Here is a 22,539-nt window from a genome sequence, read left to right on the forward strand (position 1 = left end):
ATTCATGAAATTTTACATTCACTTTAAGAAATAATGAATAATTGTTAGATAATTACTATAACATGCTATATGTGTTACCAATCACCTGACAAACTATGGGATAGTGGGATAAAAAAGATATGTGAAGAAGAATGGTAAAGTTAAATCAGATTATAATCAACTATAAATAATCTTAGAGTGAAATATTGTACACTATGGGGCATATTTATCAAGCTCCATATGGCGCTTGATGCCCCGTGTTTCTGGTGAGCCTTCAGGCTCACCGGAAACACAAGTTACAAAGCAGCGGTCTAACCTGTCCGCCTGCTCTGAGCCGGCGGACAGACAACTCCAGAAATCAACCCGGTCCAATACGATTGGGTTGATTGACACCCCCTGTTAGTGGCCAATCTGCAGGGGGTGGCATGATAAATACCAACAGCATATGCTGTCGGAATTTATCGATGTGCAGCAGACATGATCCGCAATATCGGATCATGTCCGCTCACACAATGATAATTCGGCCCCCATATGTATACTTTAAAATGTTTGTTTCCATATACGTCTGAAGAAACTGGATAACCGTATACAAGTAAAAATATAATAAAAACTAGGGATTAGCATTGTGAGGTAGTTACTGATAGGGAAAGTTATACATTAATGTTATAAAATTATTCCCTGAAGTAGTTAATAAGCCATCATAATGAAATCACTGCAAATGAATGCAGCTACCTTACAGTTTCTGGCAAGTAGTGACTGCCGTGCTTTCAACAAAAGCCACTAACACAAAGTAGTGATAGTGTCTTACAGCTGTCATTACAATATACGCCAGCACATCTTGTTGCCACTGGTCCTTTTTATTCAGTGTAACATCTGAAAGTAGTTATACAAGTGCTTTAGTCATCAAACAATGGCATTTAGGTACATAAAAAAATATTCCAAAAAAACTAATTTTGAGAAGGTGTTAATGTTGAGAGAAATTAATTGTAATGGGGTAGTTTTTAGGCTGTTTCATTTAATATAGACATACTTGCACTTAGGTTTAACTTATGTTAGGAGGTCACGATTAGGGTTAACTTGGGGGTTGTTGTTACATTTATTTGTGGTCAGGGGCATATATATATATATATATATATATATTATTCAGTGTCCCTTAATCATTAAACGAGGAACAAAACCTCCATTAGAATTGTAATAATGGCATTTGGTCCCTGATAATTGTTAATTTGATTGCATTGACAAGATAACATTTTAATAGAGGAAAGGATATTTATGTAAAAATGCATCTATAAACAGATCAATAAATGTCACATGTTATATTAAATCCATGTGAAAAAAAAGATCTCTTATGTTATTAAGTTACTGTATTTTCTCCTTAGCTTTCATGTTAATGCCAAACTAGTTGGTAAGTATATTCAATTAAATTCTTATCTTGGCAGTCTACATCTACAGCAGAGTGATGGTAGTATGTAGTATGATCTAATAAAATAGAGATACAATTAAACACTCACAGGGAATGCTGCCCACTTGGATTAACATTTAACTCTATTGGTGCTGTAATGAGGCACGTTGATTATAGGTTTAAAACTTGCAATTATCCAAAGCTTGGTATCTGGTTTTCCTTGGTGTCAAAGAGAAGTAACTTCCAATGGAAAGACACGGCAAGAGAAGTAGTGCAGCAAAGAGGGTAAGACGTGCAAAGATGAGCAGCAGATTGTAAATATACAGTATATGTATATGACTATATACAGTACATATATATTAATGTGTTAACATGTGTATATACACATATTAACACATAAATACATATGTATATAAGCATATAGATATATATTTACAGGTAACACACAGTTCCCATAGACCGCAATGTAAAGGCACTTTTCAACAACCCACACCCGCCACTTTTAAACCCCTTTTTATGAAAAAAATACCCTTTTTTTGGGGGGGCACTTGGGGCACTTTTAGAAAATTAACCAGAGATCTGATAATTATCTGATAATTCATCTGGTTAATTATCTGAGTGCTAATTGCTACTGCGAGTTCGCAGTAGCAATAACTATCCATTGTAATAGCTGGTTATTTATCGAGCGTTCGCAAACAGAAGAATTTGTCAGTTTGTGGGAGCTCAATAAATTAGCGCTCCACTTATAAACTAGCCCTTAATATTTATGATACTATGAGAGAGCTTAAATCAAATAATGCAAATCAAATTCAACTCATTGCATCTATCTCCAGGTCAGATGTCATGGACTTGCATAGTAGTTTTTATTGAAGCAATGTTAATACAATTGCAATTTTTCCATATGTGATCCATTTTTTTGCTCACATCTTAATAATTCAAAAATATTGATCCAATTTACTTTTAGGGATATGGATTGTCTGTCTGCAAAAATTTGTTTTCCATTCCATACTTTCAAAAAACACAATTTAACAAATTTCTAGTAAACAAATTAATGCTTCATAACAAACAATCACCAAGATTACCAAGTTGTGCGCTAAACCCGGTGCGTAAATAATGCTAACAATTTTGCGCTGCCGCACTTTGCATAGAGCTGCCATTACAAGTTACACAAAAATCTTCTTTTGTTGTGCGATATGGTGTGTTAAGCTACATATCACACAAAAGCCAAGGCCTGACTTTACCTGCTTGTACATGTTTTCCCCCATAGACATCAATAAAAAGAAAGTGTTAGAAAAAAACTAACCTATAACGCGATCTCCATTGATGTCTATGGGGAAAAGAAAGTTATGTAAAAACGTAACACCCTAACATAAACCCCTAGTCTAAATACCCCTAATCCACCACCCCCCGACATCGCCGACAATAAATAAAGTTATTAACCCCTAAACCACTGCCCCCGACATCACAACTACTATAATAAAGTTATTAACTCTAACCCACCGGCCCCCCACATCACTAATACTAAACCTATTAACCCCTAAGCGGCTGGACCCCCACATCACAACAAACTAAATTAAACTATTAACCCCTAAACCTAACACCCCCTAACTTTAAATTAAACTTACAATATAACTAAATAATAAAATAAATAAAAATGACTTGTGAATTAAAAAAAACTAAGCTTAAACTATACAAAAACCTAACATTACTATTTTAAAAACTAAAATAAACGAAAAATAAAAAACCTAAGTTACAAAATGATAAAATACCAACACTACGAAAAAATAAAAAATAACTAACATTACGAAAAAAACAAAAATGTAAAATTACAAAAAAAACAAAACAAAACAGTGCTGCACACTGATAATTGAATGCAAGGTACCCCTTTAATATTGGGGTACCGTTGCATTCCTATTGGCTGAATAATTCAAATAAGCCAATAGGATAAGAGTTGCTTGAATCCTATTGGCTGAAAAATTCAAATCAGCCAATAGGATGAGAGCTGCTTAAATCATATTGTGTATATATAGCCTTACAGCAAAGTAAGGGGGCGCTAATTATAGTAGAGGTAATAATGTAAATCTATATACTCTATTAGAAAATACAATTAGTAATTGTGTATTCAATACAGATAACTAAGATCCTCTCTAAATGAGAGAAAAGTTACAAAGTCCAGGCAAAAAAAAGTCCTTTTCCAATGCCAAGTAGAATGCCCTGTGGTGGCTGCCTCCTCCTCGCCGACTGGTCCGGGTATAACTAAGAGGAATAAAAAAAAAAATAGAGGGGCGCCTCATGTGTAGGATCATCAGATATAAAAGCCATTAATATTTTTAGTAGAGCCAAATGGGTACTCACATGCATTATTGGGGTAATTGTTAACCCCTTTTTATCCACCCAACACAGCAACTGTTTTGTTGTGTATTTTTAAATTTTGTTTTTAATAAATATTTGTATTTTATTGGAAATACGTTATTGAGTGGATATCTTGACCTACCTACTGCTTTGCTGATACACAAGAGCATCCCTATTCTGCTGGGACCTTGTATTGCCTATTGGAACCATTCCTACTACAGCATCAAGAAATCTGATTTGGGGTGAGCTGCTACACCTGCCTATAATTTGCAGCTTGTTCCTACCAGCACATAAGTGTGCTCATGGAGTATCATCACAGCACTGCCTGAGAGGTGAGCTGCCACACCTATATGAATCTGCAGCCTGCTACTACCAGCACATTGGTGTGTTTGTGAAGTGTGTGAGTACCCATTTGGCTTTACTAATAATATTACTGGCTTTTATATCTGATGATCCTACACATGAGGCGCCCCTCTATTTTTTTTTATTCCTCTTAAATCATATTGGCTGTTCAAATCAGCCAATAGGATTTAAGCAGCTCTCATCCTATTGGCTGATTTAAATTTTTCAGCCAATAGGAATGCTACGGTACCCCAATATAAAAGGGGTACCCTACATTCAATCTTCAGTGTGAGGCGGACTATTACATGAAAAAGATCCACATCACTGAAGACCGCAGCCGCTGAAGACTACTCCGCACCGTTGGGAAGAAGATAGAAAATGGTGCCGCCCTGGAAGAAGATCTTTGCTGCCTGGATGAAGACCTTGCTCCGACTGGACTTTTCGGACTTCAGGAATGGTGAGTACATTTTCTGGGGTTAGTGTTAGGGGTTTTTTTTTCTTTTTTTGGGGTAATTTTTTTTAATTAGGGATTTTTTTATTTTTTTAATGGGCACTAAAGAGCTTATTGCCCATTTAAGGGCAATGCCCATACAAATGCCCCTTTAGGGGGTTTACTATTAGGGGGGACTTTGTAATTTATTTAGGTAAAAGAGCTGTTTAACTTAGGGCAATGCCTTTTAAGGGCTATTGGTAGTTTATTGTTAGATTAGGGGGTGTTTTTATTTTGGGGTGACTTTTTTGTTTTTATAGGGCTATTCGATTTTGTTTAATTTTTATTATTTTGGAAAATTTTGTTTATTATTTTTTGTAATCTTAGTATTTTTTTATTTTTTTGTAATTTTACAGTTTTTTTTTTTTTGGTAATGTTAGTTGTTTTTTTTAGTGTTAGGATTTTATAATTTTGTAACAGTTTTTTTTATTTTTAGTTTATTTTAGTTTTTAAAATAGTAATGCTAGGTTTTTGTATAGTTTAAGCTTACGATTTTTATTTCACAGGTAAGTTTTTATATATTTTATGGTAGTTATGTGGTAAGTTTAATTTAAAGTTAGGGGATGTTGGGTTTAGGGGTTAATAGTTTAATTTTGTGTTTCACGATGTGGGGGCCTGCGGTTTAGGGGTTAATAGGTTTAGTTTAGTAGATATGATGTGGGGGGGGGCGACGGTTTAAGGGTTAACAGGTTTATTTAGCTTTGGCGAGGTGGAGGGTCGGCAGTTTAGGGGTTAATACTTTAATTTAGTGTTGGTGATGTGGGTTGAGGGTTGATTAGGGGTTAATATGTTTATTATAGTATTTGCAATGCAGGGGGGTGGCGGTTTAGGGGTTGATAGGTAGTTTATGGTGTTAGTGTACTTTGTAACATTTTTGTTATGAGTTTTGTTAAACATTTTTATTTCGCAAAATCCATAACTACTGGTCTCTGATCGCAGAATAGATCACGGTGGTATCAGCTATAACGCTTGCGTTATAGTCGGACTGCACAACCTGTAATACGGGCGCAATGGAAATTCCACATTTTTTAAGTGCGGAATGGAGAGTTACGATAGAGGCTGAAACGCTTGCGGTATAGCTGTACCGCCGTCATTTGTAATACGGGAGACCTGTCATTTTCAGCGGTATACTCATACCGCACAACTTGTAATCTTGCCGAGAGAGAAGCAATAATCATTTAGCATAATTTTTTACTGTCCAAATAATAGAGGTTGCAATGGCAAGGAGCAAAGGCATACAATAACATATAAATTTACATTGACAACAAATTGTCAGTAGTTACAGCAGTTTATAAAACAGCATATAAGCTTAATTAAATATCAATAAAATATAAATATTACATTATGTCATTTATAATTAAAATTCATTGGGGTATAAATATAAGCATTGGGATACATATTGTTTGTATCTCCATGTATTGTGGCCGCTTGTCTGAAGCACATGTGGTGGCAGTTCCTGTCTAAGTGTTTGTTATTGGACAAAAACTGGGTTGATCTTTCACCTTCCAATTGGTAGAACCACTTGCTTCTAATTTAAGTTTTTTTTAAAAAAAAGCTATTGCAATGGAGACAGTTGGTGCTATGAGCCGGATACTATTTTAAATATAATTTTTTAGTAAAAGAAGACAGATTTCTCAAATCTTTATGTTGTTACTGTACATTAATGCCCCTAAAGCACTGCATTACTGCTAAGATTTTTCTAACATTTACTGTCCCTTTAACCAGTTGCTTTTTAACTGTTGAGAGGTGAAACTATAGTTTTATTTCTATTATATTTATGCTGTTATCTCTATTGTTCATAAAACAAACAACCAGAAAAGGAATACAAAATATGAAATGTCAAAAAACACATAGTTTATTTAGTTCAATAGTTGTTCATATAATAAGGATACTTAAACTACATCATTCAATAGGAATTGATATCTTAAAGACACTTAAACCATTTCATTTAGTATGGGTACCCTAATGACTGACACTTCATCCAATACTGATGATTGTACTTAAACCATATAATGCACTAGTAGAAGCTATAATGATGGCACTTAAACTGTTCAATTCAAGCAGCTACTATAATGATGATACTTCAGTATGTTTAATAGACATTTATTTTAACAGTTTTCTTATTTTTCCGTTTCCCATTGCTTCTAATTTTATCAAATGGTCATTTCCTATTTAACATAAAAAAACAAGCATTCAGATAACTCCGAAAGGCAAAGTACAAAGTAATTATAATTTATGCCTCAATCACAATCTATCATCTTTTCTCGCACTTGCAAACTGGTTATCGAGTGTTCGAAAAAAAACACTATTTACACTATGGAGCCAGAAAATGCTCATCAAGCACAAATGTTTTCAGTTCATTTTTCAACTACTTTTTGAGACCATTTTTGGCTTATCTAATTCAGCACCTCTAAGCATTTGACAAGTCCTTAGAGTTTACCTGTGGTAAACATTTTGAAATGGCCTCTGCAGACATTTTAGTGGTTTGTTAACATATGTGGTATGAATGCATTAAAGCTGATCCCTATTGGAGGGGTTGTATATAGTAAAAAAAGACAAACATTTACATATGTATAGGAACATATACATAAGTAAATATGACGGCTATGTGATATTGTGTACAGCAATGGGGATCAGCAGGGCATCTACAGCTATAAATGGCGTAATTGGATGTCTTATATTTCACTTTCTCTCGATTCTCACGAACAGTACAGGAGTTATTAAAATCATGTTTTTACAGGAGATAGCATAATAGAAGTTTCAGAGTTAACTATTGCAATCCGTTTCCACCTGAACTACTGCTAACCCATATAAATGTATCTATTAGGCTACTAGTAAGCGGCAGGCTGTGCACTATTTTTCTTTCGCTACATTGTTGTTTGACCAATTTCCACAAGGATGGTTTTTAAACCAAAATTTTTATTGCTTTTTAAAGGCCCGGTTCGATTTTGGTGTGAAATGTACACACAATGGGACTGCAAGTTTCTATGAAAAACACTTAAAATATAATTTTTTACAGGATTTTCACTTCTTTAAAACTTTAAATCTTGACCTCGCTTTATTGCTGCTTAGTATCTTTCTATGAGACCCTTAAATGAGATTGCACAACCATGAATGTCTTTTTATAGAGGACAAGCCTCCATGCACGCTAAGTACAATCTCGTTCACAACAGTGTATCTATTAATGAAGTCGTGCTAGAGTTAAAAGTAAACCATGACTCCCATTGTGGAGTTAAAGGGACATGAAGTGACGTGAACTAGAAAGTTGATTAAAAATGTATATTCTATCTGAATCATGAAAGAAACAAATCAGGGTTTAATTTCCCTTAAACAGAAAGCTTCCAGTTACACCTTATGCAAATCACTAATACAATGTTTCCGACTTCCTTTCACCTCTTGAGAAAACCCAACCATGGATCAGGAGAAACATGTTGAGGTCACATGTCACATTTTGGGACTTTTGTGCTACATAGACTCTCAATGCTCCATAGGGGACTTCCATCTGGTCAAGCCTTCCATCGCTTGGTGCCTGCAGCCCCACATTCAGATGTTTGAGGACTGGTTACTGCAAGACCATCTTTTAAGGCACATGTTTATAGTATTTCTAGTAAGTGCAATCATATGCTTGGTGCGCTTTGCTTTGTGTTTAATAAATTACCTTGAGTCAGAGCTGCGCTGTGTTTTTCTAGCTTTCTGCACGGGTGTCATGTTCACAGACCAGAGCAGGAAATTCTGGTTTTAATCCAGCAGCGCTCAGAACTCTTAAAGACTTACACAAAAGTGTTGTGCATCCATTAGGGTATCAACCTCTGCATGCTTATTACTACATATTGGCTGGTGACTGTATATGTATACACATGCTTAGAAAATTGTATTATATCACGGTTTCATGTGTATTTACTATTGCCGTTTGTTTTGCGATATAACCTTGGTACAATTTTATGCACCTAATTATCTAAACACACAGGTGTAAAAATGACTCTCTTTTAACACCAGCGCTGTTCAATATTTGTTTTGTTGGTCACTAATACAATGGCCATTCAGCATGAATATGCCATACAATACAACTGTTTACATTGATACTGTTATACAGCATTTTGGAAATTAATGTTTTCACTTCTAAAAGAAAAGCAAAATGTGTAAATTAATTGCTGGAGCATTGTATTACAGTTCTAGAGGTAAAAATATTGTGACCTTGAAATTGTGTTTGCGCCTTTTGTGGTAGCAACTGCGCTACACTTGTAATCTAGGCCTATGTGTTTAACCTGGGGAAAGATAGAAATTTAAAAGTTTAGTTTCTATAAAGTACTTTAGTTGCTATAAAGTAATGAAAGCTGCCATGTTGGAATCTAGGTGTTCCCCTTAAATAATTCTTCAGTCAAAGACAGAGACAGAAATAAAGCAAGCAATAAAAAGAGTGTAAAAAGATTGTTAATATAACTATCTAACAGGGTTTCCATATAGCCTTGTTTGCACACTCTTGTCCAGTGTCTGCTTTATATATGTCCCTAATTGTCTTTGTCAGAAGAGATTGATAGGAGAAAACCTAGTTTCTAATGTGGAAGAACCCATTACTTTATAGAAACTCAGTGGAATAGAAAAAAAACAAACATTTTCAAAGTTAAATTGCAGTAAAAGGGAACATTATAAAATAATTAAAGTGATATGTTTTTACTACACATACTGAAACATAACTAAATGAAGAAACATTATTAAAAATGTTATATTACAATATCAACTAGTTTAATGCCCCTCTTTTTTCATAGATGGTGTTTCTAGGGGATACTATAAAATGTGTATGTAATGAAGCTATCTCATTGTAACCATGCTCACTGCTGAGACAGTATTGCATTTCACACTTGACTATATTAAAAGATATATTTTTATAGGTATATGCATTGATTACTCTTGTCTTTGTCTACCTCTAGTATACTGTATGCTTAGAGGTCACATAAGAAATATAAGATGTGAATCTACTGAGCACAACAGAAATTCAAATTGACCAGATTATTTGCAGATAACAGGGTTTCAAGCTAATGCTTTTTCACATTCTATCAATAATTAAATATATATGAGTGTAAGGATTACAAACACATGCTGATACACTCTTCCATATTGCAAGCAATATGTATAGCTAGATAAGATTAATATAAATGTCTTATGCAAGCCACTGATTTTGAACAGCATTATTATAAGCATGATGTAATAGCTGCACATTTCATTGGATTGCTTATTTGACATTATTACTTCTTGCTTTAGAGCTTTAACTTTCAGTGTGATGCAGCTTTTAGCATAATAAGGAAAACCATGTTTTAACTCCCTTAACAGTACTCCCTTGGGATTGTGTGACAGCTGGTAATTGCATTTTCATTCAATAACACACAGATATGATTCTTATTAAAACATAAATAATGATGTTTCTTTTTAAATCTAAACATTTTACCATGTATTGCTCTAGTCTGTCCTAAGTAGTGGGATTTCAATTTAGCCAAAACATTTCTGGAAAATTTTAGTACATGTATGAATACTAATCTTCCAACCCCACCCTAACATACAAACTCTAAATGAATGTGACTTATATTCTTCTTTTTAATCTACTAATTTTACTTTAAAATGGGTTGCCAATAGAGACAATCAAGCCCATCTTCCACACACCTGAGGGACAAGGTCTGTAACCGGGAACCTGTACACCCTGCATAGCAGCGACCTACCATACTCTCCTGCCTACTCGTACCCCATGGTCTCACTCAACCAATTGTGTAAGAGCAGGGCTTGTAAATTATTTAAGTCAAATCTGAGCACAATGTTTTAACTCCACCCTCAAGATGAATGAGAGGTTAAGTAGAAGTGATTAAGACCACTAGGACTCCAAAGTTGGGTCCACAGCTTCATAAATGGTGCATTTTATATATAATTACCATTTATTTTACTTTCTTTGTTGCCCTAGTTTCTTATCAGTGAAAACATTATTAATAACACATAATTATGGGTGAGCAAGGCAAAGTACATTGACAGATTTCTTTACATTTTCTTGCCATTCTTTGTTTAATATTATATATAAATATAATAAATACATTTCATTTTTTTTAATAGAATTATTTTTGTATTAGTGTTGAATGAACAAATAGATGTGCTCTGACAAAAATAGTTTTAGACAAATCTTAGTCTCAAAGAAAAAAATATTTTATTTAATTCCATATTTGCTCATATGGTCATTCAGAATCAGAAACGAAAATCTTTACACATGATTTTCTGTGATGAACAACTTAATGGCAGCAGAGGAGCAGCTGTACTGTTAAAGGGACATGAAACCCAATTTTTTTCTTTCATGATTCAGACAGAGAACACAAATTGAAAAAACTTCCCAATGTACTTCTTAATCTGGCATCATTTGTTGAAAAAAAAATGTAAAAATGAAGCTCTCCAAAATGCCAAAGTTTCAAAGCTTTATTTTAGAAAGTGCAGAGTCAAACAGCCACGACGTTTCGGGGAGCTATGCCCCTTAATCATGTGGTAAGTGATAGTACAGGTACACCTGTTTAAATAGCTCACCTTGGGATTTTAACCCTTACAATCTTGTATTCCACATTCTATAAATGCAACAGCACCATCTGCTGGTGGAAAGATAGGTAGACCATGTACAAAAATTAAAAACAAAAACAGCTATGAAGCCCCTATACCAGAACCACATCTACACAAACAATAAACACTGCAATTTATTTATTAGAGCTTATTTAAACAACATTAGGCTCCATGATTTAAAACCAATATTGCAGAATATAAGAACACAAGAGCAACACCAGATTAGTAGAACACAGACCAGTCTATCTCTCTATTGAGCCCCCTAGGTTCCAGGGTATCCAACTTAAAAATCCAATAGGATTCACGTTGTTTCAAAAGGATATCCCTATTGCCACCTCTACGGGGGGTCCTAATTTGTTCGATTACCTGGAACCTAAGTTGGCTAATAGGATGTCCCATAGCCAAAAAAATGATAAGCTACTGGTGCAGTGAATACCTTACACCTGATGTTGCTCTTGTGTTCAGTGATCCGATCCCGTACCCTCCTAGAGGACTCGCCAATGTAGGCTTTCCCACATGGGCATTTGATCATGTAAATAACATAATTGCTATTGCAAGTAAAGTAGTCCCTATAATGAAATTTATAACCACTGTGTGGGTGTAAAAAATAGGGACTCTTTATTATAGAATTGCAATTGCTGCACCCTAAACAGGGAAAACAGCCCAAATTCTTTTTGGTGATAAACCGCTGAGATAGTGTTCTACCAGGGCCAATGTCAGCTTTAATCAAAGAGTCCCTCAAGCTCTTACTACGCTTATATGCTGGCATAGGCATTTGGTCAAATTCAACAACCTCCGAATTGCAATCTTTCAGGATACCCCAATGTTTTCTGATAATTTTCCAAACCTGATCACTTTGTCTGGAAAATTCAGATACAAAAATCATTCTCTTTGAATCTTTTTTAGAAGAAAACCCAGGTTTAAACAATGATTTTCGATCCAATTGGGACACCTGATTGATGGTGTCAACAATAAGATCTCTGGGGTACCCACGTTGCACAAATTTGTCACCCATTTCTGAAAGTCGCAAGGGTACTAACGATTCCTCTGCAACTATGCGCTTAACTCTAAGCAATTGACTCTTTGGCAATGATCTGACTAGTGAAGGATGATGTGCACTGCTATATAATAGCAGGTTATTCCTATCAGTTTTCTTGCTGAAAATATCAGTCTTGAAATTGCACCCATCCTTCAAAACAGTCACATCCAAAAAATCAATTGAAATTTCGCTATAAGTAAGTGTAAACTTAATACTGTTTGTCGAATCATTTAACTCCCTAACAAAAAGTTCAAGGGCTCCAACGCTGCCCAACCATATGCCGAAAATATCATCAATGTAGCGCCACCAGGTGGCGCCACACTGACGAAATAAATAATTTTCAAAAACAAATTTTTCTTCAAAAAGATTCATAAAAATATTTGCATAGTTAGGGGCAACGTTGGAGCCCATGGCTGTACCCTGTAACTGAAGGTAAAAAAAGTCTTCGAATAAAAAATAATTGTTAAAAAGTATAATTTCCAACAGTTGCATAATAAACCAAATCTGTGAAATGATTAACATGTTTAACAGCTCCCAGACCGCTCTCATGGGTGATTGAGGTATATAAACTTGTCACATCCAGACTGAAAAGAATGAATTTATCAGTCTGGAGTTGCAAGTTGTTCAATTTGACCAAAAAATCATTAGTATCTTTAATGAAAGTACTTGACTGCTCCACCAGGGGTCTCAAAAGTTTATCCAAGAAGATGGATATCCCTGAGAACACAGAGTTAGTTCCAGCCACAATCGGTCGCCCAGGTGGAGCAGTCAAGGACTTATGAATTTTGGGCAGTACATATAGTACTGGCGAGATCGGATCTTTAACAATAAGATATTTAGCTGTTTTATCATCAATGATGCCATTGTTGAGTGCAAATTTAACAGTGACAGATATCTCTTTAGTAATCTTAGATAGAGGATTAGCAGCAATTTTTTTATATACATTCCCAGCACTTAACTGACGATAAACCTCAGACCTATAGTCAGTTTTGTTCAAGATCACAGTAGCACCGCCCTTATCAGCTTGCTTTAAAATCACCTTGTCATTAGATTTAAGTGACTTCAGGGCAAGATGGTCAGCTGCTGTGAAGTTGACAAAAACAGATTTTACCTTATGCCTCTGTTGAGAAACCTTAGACTGCAATTTCTGTACGTCCAAAAGGACAAGTTTCTCAAAAGTAGCAATGCTATGATCAGTGACCACAGGATAAAATGAACTCTTATTAAACAACCCCACATTCTTAATGCTTAAAGTGTTAGTTTTATTGACACATTTCTCAGCAGGGTCAGAGCTAACAGCAGTGGTACCAATATCGCTATTAGACTGTGATAACCCCTTATCCTTACTACAATGCCAGAATTTTAATCTTACATTTCTGAAAAATTTATGTAAATCCTTGTTAATGCAGCGTCAGGCAGCAGCTCCGACTCATCCTCTGATTTTTTACAAACAGAGGCCTCCGACAGTGCAGGAGAAGGGGCCGGAAACATCGGGGGCACAAGCAAGGCAACCAAGGTAAACAAGACCAACAGAGCGTTAACCAACAGGATCACCAGGGCACGCAAGAAGATATAGTGGTCAACATATCTGATTGCCCGCTTGATCCAAGGGAAGCGGATGTTCTGCAAAAAGGACTATCGTTTTGCCCATTGAGTGACTGTGATTTCTTTAACCTTAACAAGGATTTACATAAATTTTTCTGAAATGTAAGATTAAAATTCTGGCATTGTAGTAAGGATAAGGGGTTATCACAGTCTAATAGCGATATTGGTACCACTGCTGTTAGCTCTGACCCTGCTGAGAAATGTGTCAATAAAACTAACACTTTAAGCATTAAGAATGTGGGGTTGTTTAATAAGAGTTCATTTTATCCTGTGGTCACTGATCATAGCATTGCTACTTTTGAGAAACTTGTCCTTTTGGACGTACAGAAATTGCAGTCTAAGGTTTCTCAACAGAGGCATAAGGTAAAATCTGTTTTTGTCAACTTCACAGCAGCTGACCATCTTGCCCTGAAGTCACTGAAATCTAATGACAAGGTGATTTTAAAGCAAGCTGATAAGGGCGGTGCTACTGTGATCTTGAACAAAACTGACTATAGGTCTGAGGTTTATCGTCAGTTAAGTGCTGGGAATGTATATAAAAAAATTGCTGCTAATCCTCTATCTAAGATTACTAAAGAGATATCTGTCACTGTTAAATTTGCACTCAACAATGGCATCATTGATGATAAAACAGCTAAATATCTTATTGTTAAAGATCCGATCTCGCCAGTACTATATGTACTGCCCAAAATTCATAAGTCCTTGACTGCTCCACCTGGGCGACCGATTGTGGCTGGAACTAACTCTGTGTTCTCAGGGATATCCATCTTCTTGGATAAACTTTTGAGACCCCTGGTGGAGCAGTCAAGTACTTTCATTAAAGATACTAATGATTTTTTGGTCAAATTGAACAACTTGCAACTCCAGACTGATAAATTCATTCTTTTCAGTCTGGATGTGACAAGTTTATATACCTCAATCACCCATGAGAGCGGTCTGGGAGCTGTTAAACATGCGCTTTTTACTTCTGGTTTATATTCCATTTCACAGATTTGGTTTATTATGCAACTGTTGGAAATTATACTTTTTAACAATTATTTTTTATTTGAAGACTTTTTTTACCTTCAGTTACAGGGTACAGCCATGGGCTCCAACGTTGCCCCTAACTATGCAAATATTTTTATGAATCTTTTTGAAGAAAAATTTGTTTTTGAAAATTATTTATTTCGTCAGTGTGGCGCCACCTGGTGGCACTACATTGATGATATTTTCGGCATATGGTTGGGCAGCGTTGGAGCCCTTGAACTTTTTGTTAGGGAGTTAAATGATTCGACAAACAGTATTAAGTTTACACTTACTTATAGCGAAATTTCAATTGATTTTTTGGATGTGACTGTTTTGAAGGATGGGTGCAATTTCAAGACTGATATTTTCAGCAAGAAAACTGATAGGAATAACCTGCTATTATATAGCAGTGCACATCATCCTTCACTAGTCAGATCATTGCCAAAGAGTCAATTGCTTAGAGTTAAGCGCATAGTTGCAGAGGAATCGTTAGTACCCTTGCGACTTTCAGAAATGGGTGACAAATTTGTGCAACGTGGGTACCCCAGAGATCTTATTGTTGACACCATCAATCAGGTGTCCCAATTGGATCGAAAATCATTGTTTAAACCTGGGTTGTCTTCTAAAAAAGATTCAAAGAGAATGATTTTTGTATCTGAATTTTCCAGACAAAGTGATCAGGTTTGGAAAATTATCAGAAAACATTGGGGTATCCTGAAAGATTGCAATTCGGAGGTTGTTGAATTTGACCAAATGCCTATGCCAGCATATAAGCGTAGTAAGAGCTTGAGGGACTCTTTGATTAAAGCTGACATTGGCCCTGGTAGAACACTATCTCAGCGGTTTATCACCAAAAAGAATTTGGGCTGTTTTCCCTGTTTAGGGTGCAGCAATTGCAATTCTATAATAAAGAGTCCCTATTTTTTACACCCACACAGTGGTTATAAATTTCATTATAGGGACTACTTTACTTGCAATAGCAATTATGTTATTTACATGATCAAATGCCCATGTGGGAAAGCCTACATTGGCGAGTCCTCTAGGAGGGTACGGGATCGGATCACTGAACACAAGAGCAACATCAGGTGTAAGGTATTCACTGCACCAGTAGCTTATCATTTTTTGGCTATGGGACATCCTATTAGCCAACTTAGGTTCCAGGTAATCGAACAAATTAGGACCCCCCGTAGAGGTGGCAATAGGGATATCCTTTTGAAACAACGTGAATCCTATTGGATTTTTAAGTTGGATACCCTGGAACCTAGGGGGCTCAATAGAGAGATAGACTGGTCTGTGTTCTACTAATCTGGTGTTGCTCTTGTGTTCTTATATTCTGCAATATTGGTTTTAAATCATGGAGCCTAATGTTGTTTAAATAAGCTCTAATAAATAAATTGCAGTGTTTAGTGTTTATTGTTTGTGTAGATGTGGTTCTGGTATAGGGGCTTCATAGCTGTTTTTGTTTTTAATTTTTGTACATGGTCTACCTATCTTTCCACCAGCAGATGGTGCTGTTGCATTTATAGAATGTGGAATACAAGATTGTAAGGGTTAAAATCCCAAGGTGAGCTATTTAAGCAGGTGTACCTGTACTATCACTTACCACATGATTAAGGGGCATAGCTCCCCGAAACGTCGTGGCTGTTTGACTCTGCACTTTCTAAAATAAAGCTTTGAAACTTTGGCATTTTGGAGAGCTTCATTTTTACATTTTTTTACTATTGTTGGGGAGTTTTGTAGTGACTCCTTGAAGCTCTGACCTGTGAGTATTGCTGCTGGATGTATTGCACTATTTTGTCATTTTTTCACTACTTCATCCGTGCACTACCAAGCCTGTTTGCAAGATGTTAAGCCAAGAGGAGCCTGCAGGGTCACAAACTTTTACCTACACAGAATTTGAAGCCTCTAGAATCACTACACTGGTGAAAGGATCACGGAATTTTCTACACACTGCACCTAAACAAATGGCAAGTAACGAGTATGAGAAATTAACTAAGAGGCAGCTGGCATATGACCTCCACGCCACTACTCTGGCTGAATACCACAGAGTTAAGAGGATTCCCAGGGGTTTACGTATGAACACTAGACCGACACTGTTGAAGGACAATCAGGAGTATTGCAAGAAGTTTGAGCAGATTTTAAACAAATGCTCCTTTGACCTGATTGTCCTCACAGTAGAATATTTACAGATTGACCTCAATAACATCAAAGTGGCCATTGCTACATTGGAGGAGGAAATTCGTCAGAGCATTTCTACAGATGAATGGGACAAACTAATATCTGCTAATAAAGAATTACTCACTGAGATGAGAGCTACGATCGAGGAAAGGAAGAGGTTAAAGTTCCAAAGGGACTCTGATGATTATTCCTCCAATCGAATTTACCGCTGGGTATACGACCCTATGGGAAAAGAGCGATACGTCACTTCCGGCGCAAGGAGAAGGCAACAGCGACGCAATGCAGCGTCAGGCAGCAGCTCCAACTCATCCTCTGATTTTTTACAAACAGAGGCCTCCGACAGTGCAGGAGAAGGGGCCGGAAACATCGGGGGCACAAGCAAGGCAACCAAGGTAAACAAGACCAACAGAGCGTTAACCAACAGGATCACCAGGGCACGAAAGAAGATATAGTGGTCAACATATCTGATTGCCCGCTTGATCCAAGGGAAGCGGATGTTCTGCAAAAAGGACTATCGTTTTGCCCATTGAGTGACTGTGATTTCTTTAACCTTAACAAGGATTTACATAAATTTTTCTGAAATGTAAGATTAAAATTCTGGCATTGTAGTAAGGATAAGGGGTTATCACAGTCTAATAGCGATATTGGTACCACTGCTGTTAGCTCTGACCCTGCTGAGAAATGTGTCAATAAAACTAACACTTTAAGCATTAAGAATGTGGGGTTGTTTAATAAGAGTTCATTTTATCCTGTGGTCACTGATCATAGCATTGCTACTTTTGAGAAACTTGTCCTTTTGGACGTACAGAAATTGCAGTCTAAGGTTTCTCAACAGAGGCATAAGGTAAAATCTGTTTTTGTCAACTTCACAGCAGCTGACCATCTTGCCCTGAAGTCACTTAAATCTAATGACAAGGTGATTTTAAAGCAAGCTGATAAGGGCGGTGCTACTGTGATCTTGAACAAAACTGACTATAGGTCTGAGGTTTATCGTCAGTTAAGTGCTGGGAATGTATATAAAAAAATTGCTGCTAATCCTCTATCTAAGATTACTAAAGAGATATCTGTCACTGTTAAATTTGCACTCAACAATGGCATCATTGATGATAAAACAGCTAAATATCTTATTGTTAAAGATCCGATCTCGCCAGTACTATATGTACTGCCCAAAATTCATAAGTCCTTGACTGCTCCACCTGGGCGACCGATTGTGGCTGGAACTAACTCTGTGTTCTCAGGGATATCCATCTTCTTGGATAAACTTTTGAGACCCCTGGTGGAGCAGTCAAGTACTTTCATTAAAGATACTAATGATTTTTTGGTCAAATTGAACAACTTGCAACTCCAGACTGATAAATTCATTCTTTTCAGTCTGGATGTGACAAGTTTATATACCTCAATCACCCATGAGAGCGGTCTGGGAGCTGTTAAACATGCGCTTTTTACTTCTGGTTTATATTCCATTTCACAGATTTGGTTTATTATGCAACTGTTGGAAATTATACTTTTTAACAATTATTTTTTATTTGAAGACTTTTTTTACCTTCAGTTACAGGGTACAGCCATGGGCTCCAACGTTGCCCCTAACTATGCAAATATTTTTATGAATCTTTTTGAAGAAAAATTTGTTTTTGAAAATTATTTATTTCGTCAGTGTGGCGCCACCTGGTGGCGCTACATTGATGATATTTTCGGCATATGGTTGGGCAGCGTTGGAGCCCTTGAACTTTTTGTTAGGGAGTTAAATGATTCGACAAACAGTATTAAGTTTACACTTACTTATAGCGAAATTTCAATTGATTTTTTGGATGTGACTGTTTTGAAGGATGGGTGCAATTTCAAGACTGATATTTTCAGCAAGAAAACTGATAGGAATAACCTGCTATTATATAGCAGTGCACATCATCCTTCACTAGTCAGATCATTGCCAAAGAGTCAATTGCTTAGAGTTAAGCGCATAGTTGCAGAGGAATCGTTAGTACCCTTGCGACTTTCAGAAATGGGTGACAAATTTGTGCAACGTGGGTACCCCAGAGATCTTATTGTTGACACCATCAATCAGGTGTCCCAATTGGATTGAAAATCATTGTTTAAACCTGGGTTGTCTTCTAAAAAAGATTCAAAGAGAATGATTTTTGTATCTGAATTTTCCAGACAAAGTGATCAGGTTTGGAAAATTATCAGAAAACATTGGGGTATCCTGAAAGATTGCAATTCGGAGGTTGTTGAATTTGACCAAATGCCTATGCCAGCATATAAGCGTAGTAAGAGCTTGAGGGACTCTTTGATTAAAGCTGACATTGGCCCTGGTAGAACACTATCTCAGCGGTTTATCACCAAAAAGAATTTGGGCTGTTTTCCCTGTTTAGGGTGCAGCAATTGCAATTCTATAATAAAGAGTCCCTATTTTTTACACCCACACAGTGGTTATAAATTTCATTATAGGGACTACTTTACTTGCAATAGCAATTATGTTATTTACATGATCAAATGCCCATGTGGGAAAGCCTACATTGGCGAGTCCTCTAGGAGGGTACGGGATCGGATCACTGAACACAAGAGCAACATCAGGTGTAAGGTATTCACTGCACCAGTAGCTTATCATTTTTTGGCTATGGGACATCCTATTAGCCAACTTAGGTTCCAGGTAATCGAACAAATTAGGACCCCCCGTAGAGGTGGCAATAGGGATATCCTTTTGAAACAACGTGAATCCTATTGGATTTTTAAGTTGGATACCCTGGAACCTAGGGGGCTCAATAGAGAGATAGACTGGTCTGTGTTCTACTAATCTGGTGTTGCTCTTGTGTTCTTATATTCTGCAATATTGGTTTTAAATCATGGAGCCTAATGTTGTTTAAATAAGCTCTAATAAATAAATTGCAGTGTTTATTGTTTGTGTAGATGTGGTTCTGGTATAGGGGCTTCATAGCTGTTTTTGTTTTTAATTTTTGTACATGGTCTACCTATCTTTCCACCAGCAGATGGTGCTGTTGCATTTATAGAATGTGGAATACAAGATTGTAAGGGTTAAAATCCCAAGGTGAGCTATTTAAACAGGTGTACCTGTACTATCACTTACCACATGATTAAGGGGCATAGCTCCCCGAAACGTCGTGGCTGTTTGACTCTGCACTTTCTAAAATAAAGCTTTGAAACTTTGGCATTTTGGAGAGCTTCATTTTTACATTTTTTTACTATTGTTGGGGAGTTTTGTAGTGACTCCTTGAAGCTCTGACCTGTGAGTATTGCTGCTGGATGTATTGCACTATTTTATCATTTGTTGAAAAGCATATCTAGCAAGGTTCAGAAGCTGGGAGCTAGCTACTGATTGGTGTATGCACAAATATGCTTCTTGTGATTGGTTCACCAATATGTTCAGTTAGTTCCCAGTAGTGCATTAATACTGCATCAAGAAAGGATTACAAGAGAATGAAGCAAAATTGATCATATAAGTAAATTAGAAAGTTGTTTACATATGTATGCTCTATTTGAATCATAAAGGAAAATGTTTGGGTTTAATGTCCCTTTAAAGTAGTAGTTAGCAGCTACAGCAAACATTACTAAAACATAAATAAAATAAATAATAATATGATATGTTGGGGTCTGGATTAGCGAAGATAAAATTTAAAGATCACATACTATGGGTTAGATTACAAGTGGCGAGCTAACTTTGTGCACAAGCTATAAGGGAGAAGCGCATGTATTACAGGTTGAACGTAAGTACGGTCACTCAAGTACAATTGAATTTAACTTTGGGATAGAGCTTCAGAGCTCTGGTTAACTGTTACGCCCCACTAAAAAGTTGCACAAAAAACATTAAAAATACATTTAAAAGTACAGTTACACTCATAATAACACTGTCTAATAAAAAAAAATTAAAAAGTTATAAGGTTTTAAAAGTGTTAGAAAAAAAGGACTACAAAGGGCTTTAACATATAGATGTCTAAATATGTCCAGGGGAAAATTTTTTGTTATGGGCAAAATTTTCGTAACAAATATTCAAGGATTTAATCTCTATGTTCTCTGCTCTGTTCGGTTTTTCACTTAATTTAAAATGAAAATCAAATTTTCATTAAGCATATTCATTAGTTTTGTTACAACTAATATAAATCTTCAGAAGCTACAGGTGAAAAGAGAGTGCGCTAATCTGATCCTCTGCTTGCCCGAGGGCTGGCCGCGCTAACAGGAGGCTTAGCAGTTTGGAGATAAGCCTCCTGTTAGCGCTGCCTGGGACCTGGCAAGAAGAGGATCAGGTTAGTGCACGCTCCAGAGCTCATTATGGTAACTATAAAGCCTTTAATATTTAATTTAAAGAAAACTGTTAAAAAATACTTATGAATTTCGTAAGTATTTTTCATTTTCTTTAAATTTTGTTGTACATTCATTCAGATTTTCATTATCGTTTATGAAAACAAATATCCGATTTTCAGAATAAATGTTCCCTCCTCTGAAAACAAATGCACATGTTTAGTATACATACTACACTTCCAACTCGTCCTTAACTCCTATTTTCCTTTTTGTGCATTTTTACCTGTTGGAGATGTGTGAGTTGTGTCCCCACCTGACGCCAATGTATCCTGCTATCGGCCGGGAATCTTGGGGGTACATATCTCTAACATCTCCGGCTGTCTGTATGTCAGCCCCGCAGGTACTTCACGGGGACCTGGCTTCAGGCATCCTCCTAAACAAATCCCTTTTTGCCACTTGGAGGGGAGCATTTAACAGCTGTTTTTTAAACAATTTTGTTTGTTCTACTTTCCTCACTTTTGTTCTAATAACTATAATGTAGATTTTAATGTATAAAATAAATGTAACATTTTAGAAATAGTTGTTCATCCAAACTCACTTTTAAGGCTCCTTTCTAATTTTGGTTTGAGTGAACCTTGTAATGTATTTTCGACGTGTTTTGTGACACTTTTTATTGTCACCAAACAGTTAAACACAGCTCTGAAATTGTGGTAATGATTCTAGCATAAACTGCATTTGTGCTAGCGCGATCTCGCTCAAATTGTAAAATCAGCGCAATTTAAACCCCCACAAAATTGTTTGCGCACCACTTGTAATCTAATTGTTTTTGTTGTACAACAGCTTAGTTAATCGTTAGTAAATCCTCATGTACAGGGAGTGCAGAATTATTAGGCAAATTAGTATTTTGACCACATCATTCTCTTCATGCATGTTGTCTTACTCCAAGCTGTATAGGCTCGAAAGCCTACTACCAATTAAGCATATTAGGTGATGTGCATCTCTGTAATGAGAAGGGGTGTGGTCTAATGACATCAACACCCTATATCAGGTGTGCATAATTATTAGGCAACTTCCTTTCCTTTGGCAAAATGGGTCAAAAGAAGGACTTGACAGGCTCAGAAAAGTAAAAAATAGTGAGATATCTTGCAGAGGGATGCAGCACTCTTAAAATTGCAAAGCTTCTGAAGCGTGATCATCGAACAATTGATTCAAAATAGTCAACAGGGTCGCAAGAAGCGTGTGGAAAAACCAAGGCGCAAAATAACTGCCCATGAACTGAGAAAAGTCAAGTGTGCAGTTGCCAAGATGCCACTT

The 22,539-nt window shown here is 36.4% G+C and overlaps 1 protein-coding gene across 3 annotated transcripts in view; it reads right to left on the minus strand.

Annotated features, from left to right (window-relative positions):
- CDH18 (cadherin 18) overlaps positions 1-22,539 on the minus strand; it is a 951,076-nt gene that overhangs the window by 167,545 nt on the left and 760,992 nt on the right. Inside the window, exon 8 of one of the 3 annotated variants that reach the window (XM_053714611.1) lies at positions 202-225. The exons of the other annotated variants lie outside the window; for them this stretch is intronic. Within the exon in view, the coding sequence (XP_053570586.1) occupies positions 202-225 (24 nt within the window). The remainder of the gene's footprint in view (positions 1-201; positions 226-22,539) is intronic. 3 annotated transcript variants of the gene reach the window in all.

The sequence above is a fragment of the Bombina bombina genome, chromosome 5, assembly GCF_027579735.1.
Source record: "Bombina bombina isolate aBomBom1 chromosome 5, aBomBom1.pri, whole genome shotgun sequence".
In the NCBI taxonomy this organism is placed as follows: domain Eukaryota; kingdom Metazoa; phylum Chordata; class Amphibia; order Anura; family Bombinatoridae; genus Bombina; species Bombina bombina.